Source organism: Apodemus sylvaticus, chromosome 14 (assembly GCF_947179515.1).
Source record: "Apodemus sylvaticus chromosome 14, mApoSyl1.1, whole genome shotgun sequence".
NCBI lineage: Eukaryota > Metazoa > Chordata > Mammalia > Rodentia > Muridae > Apodemus > Apodemus sylvaticus.
In genome coordinates, this window is record NC_067485.1 from 36,875,390 (window position 1) to 36,891,701 (window position 16,312).

Consider the following 16,312-nt stretch of genomic DNA (forward strand, 5'->3'; position numbering starts at 1 on the left):
CATACATACATGCAGGCAGACCCTCATACACATAAAATAAAATCTTTAAATGCATAACTAAATTTTACTGGTAGTTATGTGTGATATATGTAAATATGTACCTTGAAAATAGATGCCTGGGCCATTGAGATGGCTCCACAGCTTAAGGCCCCTTTCACTTTGCTGGAGCACCTGAGTTTGATCCCTGGGACACACATGGTGGAAGGAGAGACCTGACTCCTCAAAGTTGTCCCTGTGGCATGTGCATGCACACAAAAGAAATGAGCTAAAATCTAACAAAATTATCTTTTTGAAAAGTAGACTCTGGAAGGATTCACTGAATGCCTTTTATTGAACAATTTTTTTCTCTCCTTCTTACTAAGAAGTTTGGGAAACTATGGAGGGAAATATGAGAACAGGATTTTCAAACAAAAGACCTTTTGTTCTCCCTTTATTTTGTCCTCTTTGCTTTTTCTTTTGATCTCCCTCCTGTTGCGTGGACAGCCTGGGAGAGGGCTTTGCGGATATTTGGAATAAGTAAATAAGCTGAAATGGAATACTTCCTCAGTGTGTTCTCATGAAACCAGCTGCTGCCTGGCCTGCTCCGTTCTCTGAGAAAGACTTCCTCACCAGCAAGTCCCTCTCCCGCCTTTGTTATTTTACTGCTCACCCTAAGACTTGCTTGGTGGGATTGCAAGTCTGAATTTTACCTACAGATTTAGCACTTGTAAAGTGTGTGTGTGTGTGTATATACAGGGGGCATAAACTGGTAAGGAATGTAACTGGTAGTGAGAATTTACTTAATGTGGGGTCTGTGTGTCTGTCTGTGGTGTGTGTGTGTGTGTTTTGTGTTTGTTCTCCCATCAAACAAAAGCTATGAATGCCCTATGGTTAAAGAATAAGGGAGCTTAAAGAAATTTATTTTCATTTCCCTCATCTTCCTGGCAGTGACTAACCAACCACATTCTAGAACTTGCCAGAGAAATACATTTCCAGTAGAATATTATAGTTGACCATGTGATAGTCAAGCTAACACCTTACTAGAAATCTTCGGTGTTTGTTTTTTGTTTAATTTTTAATTTAAATTTTTGTTGTTGTTTTAAAACTTTTAAACTTAGATTAATTTTTAAACTTAATCATTTAAGTTTAAAACATCACAAATAAAATGTTTTGTTTGTTTGTTTGTTTGTTTATTTGTTTGTTTTGAGACAGGATTTTTTTGTAGCTCAGGCTGGCCTCAAAGCTCTATGTAACTGAGGAGGACCTTAAACTCCTGATCCTCCTCCCTCCCAGGTGCTGGGATTATAGGCTTCTGCACTGTGCTTTCTCTGCCTGTTGACAGTGTGAGGGTGTGAAGTCTGGGGCCGCCTGTATCCTGGGCAAGCATTCTCCCAATTACTAATTGAATCTTCAGACTGTTTTAAATATTTAAATTTTGTTTTAGCTGTTTGTTTGTTGTTTGTCACAGTATGTAGGCATGGTTGGTCTGGAACTCTCTTTATTCTGCACTCAGAGATCCACCTGCCTTTGCCTCCCATGTTCTGGGATTAAAGGCCTATAACTTTAATGGTTTCGAAGTTTATTTTTAATGATGGTTCTTAAATGCTTTAACCTCCCAGTTAACCCACCACCCACTGGAGATAGTTGCGGGTGGGGGGGTGGGAAAGGATATGTGGAAAGTGGACCTGCTTAGAAAGGATCTTTGGAGCAACTCCTGTCTGTGTTGTCTGGAAATTGGCAGTTCAGTTCACAGGTCAGCCGTGGCAGCTCAATCCACTTGCAAACAATTCATAGATACACCAGCAGTCCAGTTCTGTAGAGTAGGGTTACCATTAACAATGACAGGACTTAGCAGAGACAGCCAGGCCTCAGCCTCAGCTGGAGACAGCAGGAGGGACAGACAGGAACACCAGGAGAAGTAGAAGTTCTCAGTTGTGCCTCTCTGGGGGAAGCGGAAGATCAGTGAAGACTCAAGACCCACAAATGTTGCACCAGCAAGCCAAGCTCTGGCTCCGTCACTCTGTGGAGTCCTATTCATATCTTCCAAACATCATGTGCCTTGCCTCAGCCCGGGTCTTGCCTCAGCAGGTACACCAAATCAGCCTCGGAAATGGCAACCAACTGCAGTACACCACCAGATATGTTTGTGGTGCGTTTCTCTCTATGGAGACCTGACAAATGCAGCTCAACTACATGTAATGCAAGGTGAACCAATATGTTGTAAGCAAAGAATCCCTCATCATGTGCCCTTTCACATGTTTGCCTTAGCAAAACATCCTTTTTCCTGTGTCTGCTTCAGCGAAAGGTTCCTTTACAAGTCTGCTTTAGCCTTTCACACCTGTGTCCACTTTCACTAAACATTTCTTCACGTGTCTGCCCCAGCAAAACACCATCCAACTGACTCTCCAAAGAACCCTTAGGTTTCCACTTCATGTGCTACCTGATATTTTTGTTTATTTTTAAATAACCTTCATGTATATTTTTAAAATGTTGGTACCTCAAGGAATATCATTCTAACAGTCTCCCTTCCTTCTGCTCCCATCATCTTCCCATTTCCAGGGGATTTAGCATTTAAGCATGCTCTTGGTTTTCCTATCTTCAATACAATTCTTCCTTTTGAACATGCCTCCCCCCTTTGCCACAGTCCCATCTCTCTGCTTCTCACTGACGTCCTGTCTCTAGTTTCCTTCCCTAATGCTTCGATGTAGACCATTCAAGGTTTACTCTCATCATTCCTCCAGAGACTGTGTCCAGGCTGTTCATGTTGATATCTCATGCTCAGCATCCATTCTCTGTATCTTCATCAGTTGATGCTGCCTGCCATGCTTAGCATCCTTTCCCTGCATCTTCAGTATCTGCTAATGCTGCCTGCCATCCCCACCTCTGGGTTTTCACTTGCCTTCCAGGATCCCACATTCTTGTTTTCCTTCCTTCCCATCAGTTGTTATTTCTCAGTCTTCTCTTCTGTCTCTTCTTCTTCTCCCTGACCTCAGCATTGGCAGGCTTCAGGCTGTACAGTCCTGGCTTAATATTCTACCTGCATAGCAATGATCCCCAACTTCATAGCTTCCTCCTGCATTCTTCAGAGCTTTAGGATCATAAGTCCAATCACCAGGTCAAGAGTCCACACAGATATCTAACAGCCACTCTGAGTTTGCCATGGCTCTACTGTAGCCTGGAGCAGTGATAACCAGAAGCAATAGCACACTGCAGTTATTGGAAGCAAGAGCGTACTGAGGCTCTCATTTCATTATCTATTTTTGAAAGATTATTTATTTACTTATTTTTAGTTGAGCATGTATGTATTTTTGTGCATATGTGGATGCAGGAGCCCAAGAGGACCAGAAAAGAGGACATCAGATCTCCTGGAACTGGCATTCTAGGTAGTTGCAACAGCCTCTATAAGAATTCTGGGAACATAATCTGGGTCTTTTGCAAGAGGAGTAAATATTGCTTAGCTACCTCCTACCGCCATTCCTTCCTTCCTTCCTTCCTTCCTTCCTTCCTTCCTTCCTTCCTTCCTTCCTTCTTGCCTGCCTTCCTGACTTCCTTTCCTTATTTCCTTATTTCCTTCTTTCCTTTCCATGTAGAGTGTCACATGACCCAAGATGGCTTCATACTTTCTTTGTAGCAGAGTCTGGCCTTAAATTCCTGATCCTTCTGTCTTCATCTCCCACATTCTGGAACTATAAATGTATATCACAGCATTTGGCTTCCTAGCTTGGTCTCTAAATATCACTTTAAACTAATAGGAACTATAGTTCTGTGGACAATAGATTGGTTGCAGGGCTCGGGTAGAGAGGTATAAGATGAGCTTTGGCACATATTGCACTACCAGAAAAATGAAAAATGTATGTATGTATAATTGAAATGTAGACATGTCCAAAGAACATTGAAGGCAACCCAAAGCAATGGCTAAATTTGGGATAATTTGAGCAACAAAATAATACTAATGATGGCTTAGAAGCTATAATATAAAATGAGCACAATCGTCTATAGTAATATAAATAATTGAATAGATAAATGAGAAGGGAAAGCCCATTCAATAACCTAAGTAGAAGGAATGATAGAAATGGAAATTCCCCATTTGGCCAATGCCACTGTAATAATTGTTCCCTGCAGGGTCATTTAGAGATGCTGCAATTAGAGGCAGCAACATGCTCTGGAACAATACTGTAATCTCAGCTTGTCTTCCCTCAAGTCATTCATTGATAACAAAGAGTAGAAGAGTTGTTTCACAGCAGTGAGACCAAGTATTTGAAGTACATCACTGTTAATAAGACGAATCACATGCCTCTGTTGAGATAGGCCAAGGGGAACAGACAGTATTTCTTCTGTGGTATTCTTGCTCCAAATCCATAACTCAAAGGAAGTTATGCCAGGCACGGTGGCATACATATTTAAATTCTAGTACTTGGAGGCGGAAGCCTGTGGATCTCTAAGAGTTTCAGGACAGTCAAGGCTACATAGCAAGATCCTGTGTCAAAGCAAAACAAAGCAAAACAAAACAAACCACAGAAAACAAAAAGCATGAATGTAGTTGTGAGATCATCAGAGGACTGAAATCAAGGGACAGTTTACAAACAATTGTACCATTCTTCTTCTAAACCATCAAGGTTAGGGAAGGTGAGAGAATTAAAGACCCTCCCAGGATTAGTGCAGCCAGAAGGGCAGGTGATAGCCACGATACTTAGCTGGCTGTGATCGCTGTACTTTGGTCAGATGAGGTATTATTATTATCTGGGGATGAAGACTATAAATGTATCAGTTACAATATTTGGGCTACTTTTAAGAAGTGTGAAATGAGCTGGGTTTGGTGGTGAATCCCTTTAATCTTAGGGCACTGGGAGGCAGAATACCCAGGCCAATATCTGTGAGGTCAAGGCCAGCTTGGTCAACATGGCAAGTTGTAGGACAGTCAGGGTTATAGGACAGACCCTGTTTCAAAAAGAAAAAAAGAAGAAGTTTGAAATAGCTACCAGATAAAAAGTTTAAAAAATTAAATATAAAAATCTTGGGAGGGAGACATGGTATTGAAGGTATAAGTGAGGAAATGGGGGAGGGTGTGGGGGGGAGTGGGGGGGCTGCAGTTTGTCAAAACACAAAATTTGCATGTACAAATGAAGTTCTCAAGCACAATTAAAAATTATATCAGTGTGTGTGTGTGTGTGTGTGTGCCTGCTTGTTGTACCTGTGTAGAGGTCAGAAGTCAAAATACATCTAGATGTTTAGATGTATCTCAAGTCATATCATTTAAAGAGAGCAAGGGTTTTCTATTATCCTCAACTCAACTGTCTTTAATATTTGGTAGGAAGGCTGTTAGATTTATGAGCCTTCTTAAATCTATACCTCTGAGCCCTTATTATAAAATAATTCACCAATTGTGTTGGGGGTATGGGGAAGATGAATCTTTTTTCTCCCATATTTGCTCTACTTGCCCTCTCCCCTCCCCCTTGTTTCTGTTCATGAAAATTTCACTCTTCTTCCTGGATGACTTTGAACTCACTGTGTAGACCAGGTTGGCCTTAAACTCACGGGATTCACCTGCCTTTGTCTCTGGATTGCTGGGATTAAGGATGTATGCTGGGCTCAGACTTTTCTTAAAGTCCCCTTTCTCTTAGCCTAATCTGACCACCTTTAAAAATCTCAAGCGCTCAGCTAATGAGATGGCTCAGCTAGTAAAGGTGCTTGCAGTATATTCCTGGAAATTCAATTCTGTCCTGGGACTCTAGTAAAGATGGAAGCAGAGAATTGACTCCACACAATTTTCTTACATAAATCTCTCTCTCTCTCTCTCTCTCTCTCTCTCTCTCTCTCTCTCTCTCTCTCTGTCTCTCCCTCTCTCTCCCCTTCCTCCCTCCCCCCTCTCTCTCTCTTGTGTACACACACACACACACACACTAACAACAACAAAATCCCCAGACTCTGATTTTTGATGCTCCTTAATCCGATGTGTTGTTCGGCCATATTTGTCTTCATTGTGAATACAATATAGGCTGGGAACATGACTTTAATCCTAGACTAGCAAGGCAGAGATGTATTTCTGTGAGTGTGAGGCCGGCCTGGTCTACATAGTGAATTATAGGCTACCCAGGGCTACACAATGAAGTAATACCAAAAGAGAGAGAAGAAAGAAAAAGAGAAAGAAAACAATCTCTCTCTCTCTCTCTCTCTCTCTCTCTCTGCTTGTCGTGCCTGTGTAGAGGTCAGAGGTCAGTATTAAGTATTTTTCTCTCTTGCTTGTCATTCTTTATTTTGATCTCACTATGTAGCCTTGGCTGGACTGGAGCTCACTATGTAGAAGAGGCTGGCATGGAACTCACAGAAATTCCCTCGCCTCTCCTTCCCAAACGTGGGATTGAAGCAGAGTGTCACCATGCCTGGCTGTCTTTATTATGTTTTGTCTCTGTCTGCTGGCATGCATCTGTCACCCTCTGAAGGAGGTGGGGACATTGCTGCGTTTCTTTCCTTGAGCATTTAAAATAGTCCTTAGTATATCAAGTGCATGCAGTAAGATTATGGAACCCATTTCATGTGAACAGATCTGTCATTACCGTTAGTGTTTACAGCAGTGGATCTTCAACCTGGGGCCTTAGGCACGTGAGAGTCTTAACACTGAGCAGCATTCCTCACAAAAACAAATTTATTCTGTATTGTCCTGTATTAGAAGGACAGAAAACATCATGTTTCCTGCTGATACTTATAAAACATGAGAATGTTATACAATAGATGTGAGTTATTATTTTAAATCATTAGGAGAATATCTAACAATAAGAATTTTAATATGTTGAGATTCATGCATCTGCTTGAGAAGTGAAGCTAGGAGGACCAGAAATATTAACTATACGGTAGGTTTGGGGCCAGCAGTCTGGAGTACATGAGGTTCTGTCTTAATATAATTAAAAATAAAACCAAAACATCATCATCATCATCATCATCACCACTACCACCACCACCATCATCAACAACAACAGATACAACTCTTTTGGTTGTAAGAGATAGAAATGCATATGGATTTTTTTTTTAAAGGGGAAAAAGCTAGTGATTTACTTGTTCACAAAATTGAACAACTTAGAAATAACTTCGATATGCTGGGTAACAGGGATCTTAAAAGTGTCTTTAGCATTTACTGATTTGTTTTTTCTCCTTACTGCTTACCTTGGCTTTTCCTTTGAAACAGTTTCGGGCAGATTGTTTTCTTCTTCTTCTCCTCCTCCTCCTCCTCTTCCTCCCCCCTCCCCCTCCCCCTTTCTCTTCCTTCTCCCTCCCTCCCTCTCTCTCCCCCACCCCCTCTTTTGTGGAGCCAACATCTGATTCTTGCTTATGACAAAAGCCCAGGATTCTGGGCCTGGGTAGGTTACCTGCTCTATGGCATGGGAATGTGGTGTTCTCATTGCTCTGACAAGGGTTACAGGTTTCAGGAGCCTGAAAAGAGAAAATTACTTACACACTTAAAGCAACGCCATTTATGTGAAATGCTAGAGCAAACAGCTGGTGTCAGAAGTACGGTACTCTGACCCCTAGTGGTTACTTTATAAGATGCCCTTCAGCATGCCTCCAAAGACTGGAGGTGATTTCAAGTCTTACTGCCTGTCATCTTCTAAGAGCTTCAGCACCTCCCTGAAGCTTACCATGTATTTTGAGGCACTCATCCACTAGGGGCAGCCTTTGTTTTGATATTGCTTTAGCATTCCTCCTGTTTTCCCTTTGTTCACACTACCTCTCTTTCCTGTTGGGTTCATCCAACTCTTGGAGAGGAAATCTTCCTTAGAAATTACTGTTGTATGGTTTTTAGCCAGGGGAGCTTTCTTCTGTCAAGTAATTTCTTATACCTGATCGATCTTCACAGTCCTTGCATCCAACATCGATTCTTGTGTGCACCCCTTGGTTTGAAATTAGAGCTGGTCACAGACTGTGGAAAGTCAATGTAAGTCACAGCACATTTGCCTAGTGCCTGATTCCTACAGTTCTCAAGTTAAGGGGGCAGCTACATTTGTCCCGTTCGCCTAAGAAATAGATTTATCTGTCCTAAGTCTGCCACTATTATGTTCATACAATCTCTGTACAAACAATTCATATGCTCTTTTCTAAGAGCGAATTAAATACACACACATTTTATGTCTAATGAAAGGGTTATTGATTGGTTTAAATTCATTAGTACAAGCGATAATTGCTAAGGTTACAAACTAAATCTTTTTCTAAATTTTTATAATTTCTGGATTTATTCTTCCTTTGTTCATCGAGGGCAGTAAGAATTCATTAGTTTTATTATCACTCACATTCCCCCCCCCCCCACTCAGTTTTCACTATGGAGACAAAAACAAACAAACAAGCAAGCAAACAAACAACAACAAACCTAGGGGCAAGAGATGCAGCTTAGCGGCACAGTGCTTGCTTAGCATGCGGAAGTCTCTGGGTCCTAATGCACAGACTGCTAAACCATTCATCCTTCAACAAAAATCTGCATCCCTCTGAAAACAGAAAGATTTTTTTCCCATATTTTTCATATCATTCCTTTCTTTTTGCTTTTTAAGTGTAAAGTTATGTGTTACTGGTAAAGAGAGTGTAAAGTTTTTTTCTTATGCATTCTTATGGAATTATTAAATGAAACCTGACTCGCTAGGCTGAATTGTCTCTGCAGAAGCAGCAATATAAGCCTACTGCAGTGGGCCACAACCGTAATCCCAGCAGTAGGAGGTAGATGCAGGCAGGATTTAGGTGTTAAATGGATTTTGTTATTCAATATGACAACTTTTTTGTTTGTTTGTTTGTTATTCTTCTCTATAGAAGTGAAGGAAATTAGCTAGGCATGGTGGTGCATGCTTTTAATTCTAGAAGTTTGGAGGTAGAGGCAGGCTGATCTGTAACTTCGAGGCCAGTTTATTTCATATAATGAGTGATGGGGCAGTCAAGGCTTTATAGAGAGATGCTATCTCAAAAGAGTTAGAGATGATAGTAGATAGATAGATAGATAGATAGGTAGAGGAGGAAACTGGTAAAATGTAATGAATGTAATGAAAATGATTTATTCCGGGGGTAATTATTCTGGTAAGTACTTAAAGTCTCCAGTTCCTTTTTGTGAATAAGGAGTAGTAATAATAAATGGCGAGATGCTTATGTTAATCTCTTAACTGTGCAGAACAAGTTATAAGGTTATAATTTAGTAGAAGTTAGTTGATAAGCCTCTGTGAGAACATAACGAGGTAGGAATGTGTTTTCGCTTTTGTTTGTAGAAGAATGTGGTAACAATTATAGTTAGAGCCAAACGCAAACTTGAAACAATGACGCGTTTTGACCTCTCTTGGCTACCGTCGCAGAGCATGCGCAAATAAGCCCGGCGGGACACAAGTGTCATGGCGCGCTCCATCTGAAGTCTGTGCAGTTTCCTGACAGTGGCTTGTGGCTTTTCCCTCAGTTTGGACAGGTGAATTTGTGGATTTGTGTATAAGGGGCAAATGTACCAGTGTTCAGCGACTGTGGGCCGAGCTGCACTTTTGGCGGAGCCTTGTTTCCGCAGGTTTTCTTCTTGGGGCCGATCTCCCGCTTGTTTTCGCAGTTTGAAAAAGACTTGGCAGCTGGCGTGGGGAGTCGGATGCTGGAGCGCTGCCCGGCGAGAGACCGGTGTGGCCGCAGATACTGCTGGCTGGCTGGCATAGTCAGGGACTTTCAGTCTAGTCTAGCCTCATTTTCCCTCTCACTTTTCTCGTGAATATACTTGTGCTACGTGATCAGGCTTTCAGGAAATGAGTGTTTTGCACTGAATTTGGGCATAGGGGCAGGTCGCTTGAGTTTTTTGCGCCCCCTTCCCCTCTCCCCTTTTCTTTGCTCCTTTGCTTAGAAAACTTTCCTGTATCACAAGGGATCATTTGTTTCTTACTTGGTGATTTTCACTGTGCTCAGGCGTTTCAGTGCTGGATAGCAGTTATCAAAGTGATTGGATGCGTCATATTTTAAAAAGGAAGTTGTAAAGTGGGCTTACACTTGTTTTATCAACTTGTAGGGCACCTGCATTTTCTAATTAATTTTAATTTTCCAGATTCATCTTTCAAGAGGACTTGAGACCAATTTCAGATAATCAAGGTATTGGTTTATTTTAATTTTTAAATATTTGAGTAATCAGCTATGCACTAGAATTTGAAGACAGATGTCTTAACTTTTTTAGTAATCAGCCACTATCATTTTGTGAAAACTAGATTTCTATATAAAGTGGAGAGACATTTTTGAATTTCTTCCTGAGTTTTTCATTTTCATTAGGTAGCAGGGACATGCTCTCTTCCTATGCCCTCTGTGGCACATCTGTTTTCTTGTTTGGCTGTTGCTTAGTCTCTGTTATATACTACTTCTCTACCTGGCTGTTAAATATGGCTTTCTTTTTAAAAATATTTATTTATTTATTTATTTTATTTTATGTCCACTGGAATTTTGCCTGCATGTCTTTGTGAGGTTGTCTTATCCTGGAGTTATAGACAGTTATGAGCTGCCATGTAGTTGCTGGGAATCAAACCCAGGTCCTCTGGAAGAGCAGTCAGTCATTGCTCTCCAGCCCAAATATGGCATTCTTGAAGGCTTGTTTCTGTACCTCCTCTAGCTGTGTTATCTTTTCCTTTTTTTTTTTTTTTTTTTTTTTTTAAATTTCTTGAGACACTGTCTTAATGTTTATTCCTTACTACCTGGAACTCAATATATAGACCAAACTTGCAAGTGCTAGGATTAAGTGTGTGCACCACCATGCCAGACCTGACCTGATTATTGTTTTCTTTCTGTGTGTTGTGATTCACTGCTGTTAACATGGTTAACGTGATTCCAGCTATCTCAGGGCGTGTGAAGTGGTTTATCTTTGTGGGTTTGAATGGCCTTTCTCTCATGGCTGACTTTATTGGCAGCTCTCTGTGCTTATCAGATACTTATATATGTTCTTTGGAAATATGTCTGTTCAGCTCCCTTTCCCATATTTTAATTTGGGTTGTTTGTATTTGGGTTCTTTATTTATTCTGATAAGAGGCCCTTATTGTATTGTATGAATTACTGTTTCCTCCCACTGCATGCTTTCTCATGGTCTTCATGTTGTCTTTGAAGCTTGAAAATTGTTTTGTTTTTTTTTTCTTTTTTGAGAACAGGTTTCACATAGCCCAGGTTAGCTTCAAATCTGATTTGTTTCTGAGGACAGCCTTTAACTCCTGATCCTCCTGCCATAGGTTCCCAAGTGCTAGAATTGCAAGCACAAGCCACTGCACCTGGCTGAAGCACTTTAATTTTGATGAAGTCTAACCTGTTGTTTCCTTTTGTGCTCTTGCTGTCCTACCTAAGAAGCCCAGTGTCTAATTGGGAAACTTGCTACTTGTGATATCTTTAAGACTCTTAATAGCAGGTCCTCAAGTTTAGGTCTGTAGCCCCTATGAGTTAACTTTTGAGTATGATGTGAGATGTGGCCCCCACCTGCATTTCTTTGTGTGTGACTATCTGGTTGTTTTGGTGTCATTTGTTAAGGAAGACTGTTCTTTCTCCCATTACATTGTTTTTATACACGTTACCATCACTTGATTCAGTAACATCTATTTGACATGCCTTCTAAGTCAGTCTTTATGAAATAATAACTCTAGAGCAGTGGATATCGAAGTTATTGTCTCTTGAACCTGATATCTGTATCTGTGAGGAGATTTCCAGAGAGGTTTAGCTGATGAGAGAATTTGTGTGCTGACGGTGGGCTGCGCTTTAAGATGGAATTAAGAAGTGTGTAAACAGAGGGAGCGGGCTGAGCACAGCACCCATCCCCCCTCCTGACTGTTGGTGCAATGCAATGAGCCACCTAATGACTTCACACCTTCTCTGCCTGCATGGGCTGCACCGTGTCACATCATGAGCCAAAATAACCACACCTTTTGCTGGTACTTTGTCACAGCAACAGGAAAAGTAACTCAGACAGAGGCCTGTATTTTGTTAACCCCGGCTGCCTATGGTGAAAAAACAATTACTGAGAGTTTTATGCATGTTAGGTAAACAATGAGCAAAGTATGCACATTTTTACTCTTACTGAGTATATGTTCTAATAGGAGGAGAGTAAAGGACATCTGGGCAGGTGATTAAGTGCTTCGGTTAAAAAAGAATAAAGAGCCAACACAAACAACATCACCAACAAAAACAAGATTAGGTAAGGGTGATAGGAAGTGTGGGGATGGATGGAGCAAGGGGCCTTCGACTCTTGTGAGTTGTCTTCTGAGCTTGATACAGGTACTCTGGCACACAGCTGTCTACAGTACCACTCCTGTGCTCTGACACATATCATATGCATAATAAATAAAATATTTAAAAGTGATGGCTTAGGTCATGAATATCATATTGTGGGAATGCTAACAAGCAGAGTCTCAGTGTATTTTGGGAGGCACCAACAGAATTTTAATGGTGGGTTGGGTTTAGGGAAAATGCAAAAAGGAGCCTGGGATAATTGTAGGGCTTTGGGTCTAAGCATACTGGAATGCCTTTAAAGGAAGCAGGGAACGCTGTGAGGTGATCTGACAAGAGAGGGAGAAGACCAGGAGTTCTGTTTCTGACTTGTGAAGTTTGATTTGTCACTCAAGCAGTAATGTGCAATAGGCAGTTGCACATCTTAGTGTGAGGTTCAGGGGAAGATGGAGCTGGTCCTAGAAGCACAGGGTTGGAATTTCAAGGACTGGAGTGAGGAAATCACTAGGCAGTGACTGCAGAGAAGGAATTCCTGTAATGGAACTATGGGCTGGCTATTCCAGGGCTGAGAAGGTGTGTTGATGAGCAACACACCAAAGACATGAGGGCTGACATGTGATAAGAGGCCTAGGAGAGTGTGGTATCCTGATGCCATGGGAAATTGCTTCAAAGGGGTATTTGGTTGTGTTGCATGCTGCAAATTGTATAATTGTGACTCATAATTGTGACTGAGAATCAATCATGGTATATCATTGTATGCCATTGAAATCAGACAGTTTTGATTGAGTGATGGTCACAGTCAGAGAATGAAGGTGGGGGGATAAATGTATAAATACAGACGACTCTCAAAGCTTTATTTCAAATGAGAGAACTGTAGGGGAGTTAGGAAGAAGGTTTTTTTCCTAAGAGAGTCATTTTGCTTTTTGTCCTTCAGATGGAAGAAGTAACAGCATACTTGCTTCTAAGTAGTGAATTTTCAGTAAGAGGCAGCTCATGACAATGCAGGGACATTGACAATGATGAGCATTGTTGGGACCTCATGCTTGAACTGGGCAGTAGTAGGCTTACTCTAAGACAGTGGTCAGTTTACACAGTGACAGATTGGAAGACAAGCACAAAGCAGTAAAGAAGGAAGTGATCTCTCTGTGTGGAATGGAGGAGCCTGAGGTCTGTGTTGGGCTCTTTTTCAGTTCCACCTCCTGTCTTTAAGAGTTTGGTAAGGAAAAAACTATCTTGAAACTCCTAACTAAGGTCAGTGAAAGTACAGTTTCTTCCTGCACTTCACAGTCCAAGCCTGTGCATCGCAGATCTAAGGGGCAGGATTTTCTAAATGTGTTCAAACTGTTAATTTTTCACTGACAGCTATTGCATGTAAATGGAACCTATGTGGGAAAGGCCAACCTGTACCTTAATGGCTAAGTTGGTGAACCCTTGTTTCTAGGAGGAGAATGCCCAACCTAAAAGATGTTAGACTCCAGAGGAAGGTTAGTGGCTCCGATGAGCAGGCCCAGCAGGGCTGCAGCTCCGGTGCTCAAATGCAGTCATTATGTCTGTACCTCCTGCTAGGCTTCAGTCCTTAGGCAGGTGGCTTCTTGGTACAGAGTTCACCAAGTTGGTGTGTTACCCCAGCTTCATCCACTTCCGTGAAAGAGGCTGTCTTTACCGTCAGTTGTTGTATTAAAGGTCTTTCCCATCTGGGAAAGTCTTGCTGAACAAATCATTGTCTAGGAACAGGAAGGATCGACAGACTGTGTGATGTGCCATGTGACAGTTTTAAGGACGGGTGCTTGGCTCACTTCTTTTTTCCTTTAACTGATGATAGATATAATAGTGGCTGAGATTTAAATAGAGGTTTAAATTGTGATGCATATGCTGTTAAAGTTCTAAAGCAAACATTACAGATTCCAGGCACAAAAATAGGCCTGGTAGGAAGCTACTGTTATTTGGATGATGTGAACAGAAAGATGGGAATCCTATAGAAGATTCATCAGAAGTTGAATAAGGAAGTTCATCAGACAGTCTTGAAGATGTGAATACATAGCAGTGGTTCTCAACCTTCCTAATGCTGCAATCCTTTAATACACTTCTTCTTGTTGTGGTGACCCACAACCATAAAATTACTTTCAGTGCTACTTCATAACTGTAAATTTGCTATTGTTATGAATTGTAATGTAAATACCTGTGTTTTTTTGATGGTCTTAGGTGACCCCTGTGAAGTCATTTGCCTCCCCCACCCCCAAAGGGGTCATGGCCTACAGTTTGAGAACTGCTGATTTATAGACTTAACATTGGCTCAGATAACTTAATGAGGAAAGGGATAGGTAACAGATGCCATAGTATGCGTGGGCCTAGACTGTGACTGCTGAGCTTCAACCCTAAGTTATTACTTCTTTCTTGGAGGTTATTTTATTTTGCATGTATGTACATACGTGCACCGCATGCAAGCCTGGTACTCTTGGGGTTCAGAAGAGGGCATCAGATTCTCTGGAACTGAAATCATAGATGGTATTGAGTCATCATATGGATGGTGGGAATAGAACCCAGGTCCTCTGCAAGAGCAACCACATCTTCTGCAAAAGCCACAGGCTTTCTTATCTGCTAAACCATCTCTCTATCTCCTTCTCTAGGACTTTTATCATGAAGGCATGTTGGATTTTGTCAAAGGCTTTTTGTGCATCTGTTGAGATGATCATGAGGTTTTTTTTTTCCCTCCAGCTGCTGTTTATTGACGAGTTTTTTTTTTTTTTTGAATCTTTAAGTTCATTTATGTGATTTATTTGCTTAATGTATGAGTTGATAAGATTCAAGGTTGGTGAGAATTGTTTACCAATACCATGCTAAGTGGATTTTCACAAACCTCTGCTATTTGTAACCTTTTTTTCTGTACTACAAAAGATGCCTTCTGCATCCTGTGATGTACTGCTGGATGACATAGAAGATATCATATCACAGGAAGATTCGAAGCCACAAGACAGACATTTCTCAAGAAAGCATGTGTTTCCTAAAGTACGAAGGCGCAATACCCAGAAACATTTGCAAGAAGAGCCCAGGCCACCAAGTGACAGGTAAGCATTCCTCAGAATTACATTCACTGCCATCCCAGGAGAGGCTGGCACTGCTGGCCTATACCACATGGGCAATAGCCCCAGGTTTAGGATCTTTATATTTCTAGTAGGAAACATTAGAAATAAAAAAGAAAAAAATGCAATTGCTTTAAATCTGGCAAGTAATAGGTTAAAAACTCAGAAATACCAAGGATATAGGGAATTAGGGGAATGAATATGATCAAATTATATTGAAGAGAATTTTTCCAAGAATTAATTAAAAACAAAACAAAATACCAGATTTAATGCTCTTTGAAGGAAGGTGATAGGACCCTAGGAATTGTTTTGATTTGACTATAGTTGGTATAAATCTGTTGTAATTGCAAATTAAAACTTGTATTGAGATTTGTGATTCCTGTTTGGCAGTGGTGCTTTGGACATGTGGTGATTCTTCTTAGCATATTAGTGAGTGCTTAGGGATCACAAAAAGGCACTGGGCCCAAAAAAATCATTGCCCTGTTTATACTTTTGTGGTGGAATTCTAGAAAGTAAGAGCCTAATATGATGCTGCAGAAATGATTGCACAGCTGTACAGTGCTAGCTTGTGGTTATCTGGTCAGTTGTGGGCAGGTGTAATGTGTACTTTGTTTACATGATTGAGCTTTTCAAGGCTGTTGATGAACAATGTGTTTTAATTAGTGGAGTTTGTCACAGTTTCTCCAAGCATGTCTTTATTGTCATTTCTGTTTACTTTTAAAGTGTTAGGTCAGTCTAAGAGGAGAGTCTTTTTGTCCTTCCTAAATAAATTCTTTAGAAACCTGTGACTGGAGTAATAATTATGGAGTTTTCAATATTGGTTATTTTTAATCTATAAATTTTAAATGGATAAAGATTGCAACCAGTATTTAAGAGTGTGTGAGCAGACAGGTCATCAGCCTTCATTTTTATTTTTTATATGTTTTCTGTATTGTGTATGTGTGTAAATGTTCTTGAGATTGTACAGGTGTGTGTGTGTGTGTGTACATACTACACGTCAGATTAGGTCCTTGATTGCTTTCCACTTTATTTCTTGGGACAGGGACTGTCACTGAAGCTGGAGCTCTTGATTC

General features: G+C 40.8%; 1 protein-coding gene across 3 annotated transcripts in view; it reads left to right on the plus strand.

Moving 5' to 3' along the window:
- Positions 1-9,318: 9,318 nt before the first annotated feature.
- Positions 9,319-16,312, plus strand: part of Cdkal1 (CDK5 regulatory subunit associated protein 1 like 1) — a 535,629-nt gene continuing 528,635 nt past the window's right edge. For all 3 annotated transcript variants that reach the window (XM_052156747.1, XM_052156748.1, XM_052156749.1), the window contains exons 1-3: positions 9,319-9,403; positions 10,016-10,059; positions 15,055-15,224. In XM_052156747.1, coding sequence (XP_052012707.1) covers positions 15,055-15,224 — 170 coding nt within the window. In that variant the 5' untranslated portion in view covers positions 9,319-9,403; positions 10,016-10,059. The remainder of the gene's footprint in view (positions 9,404-10,015; positions 10,060-15,054; positions 15,225-16,312) is intronic.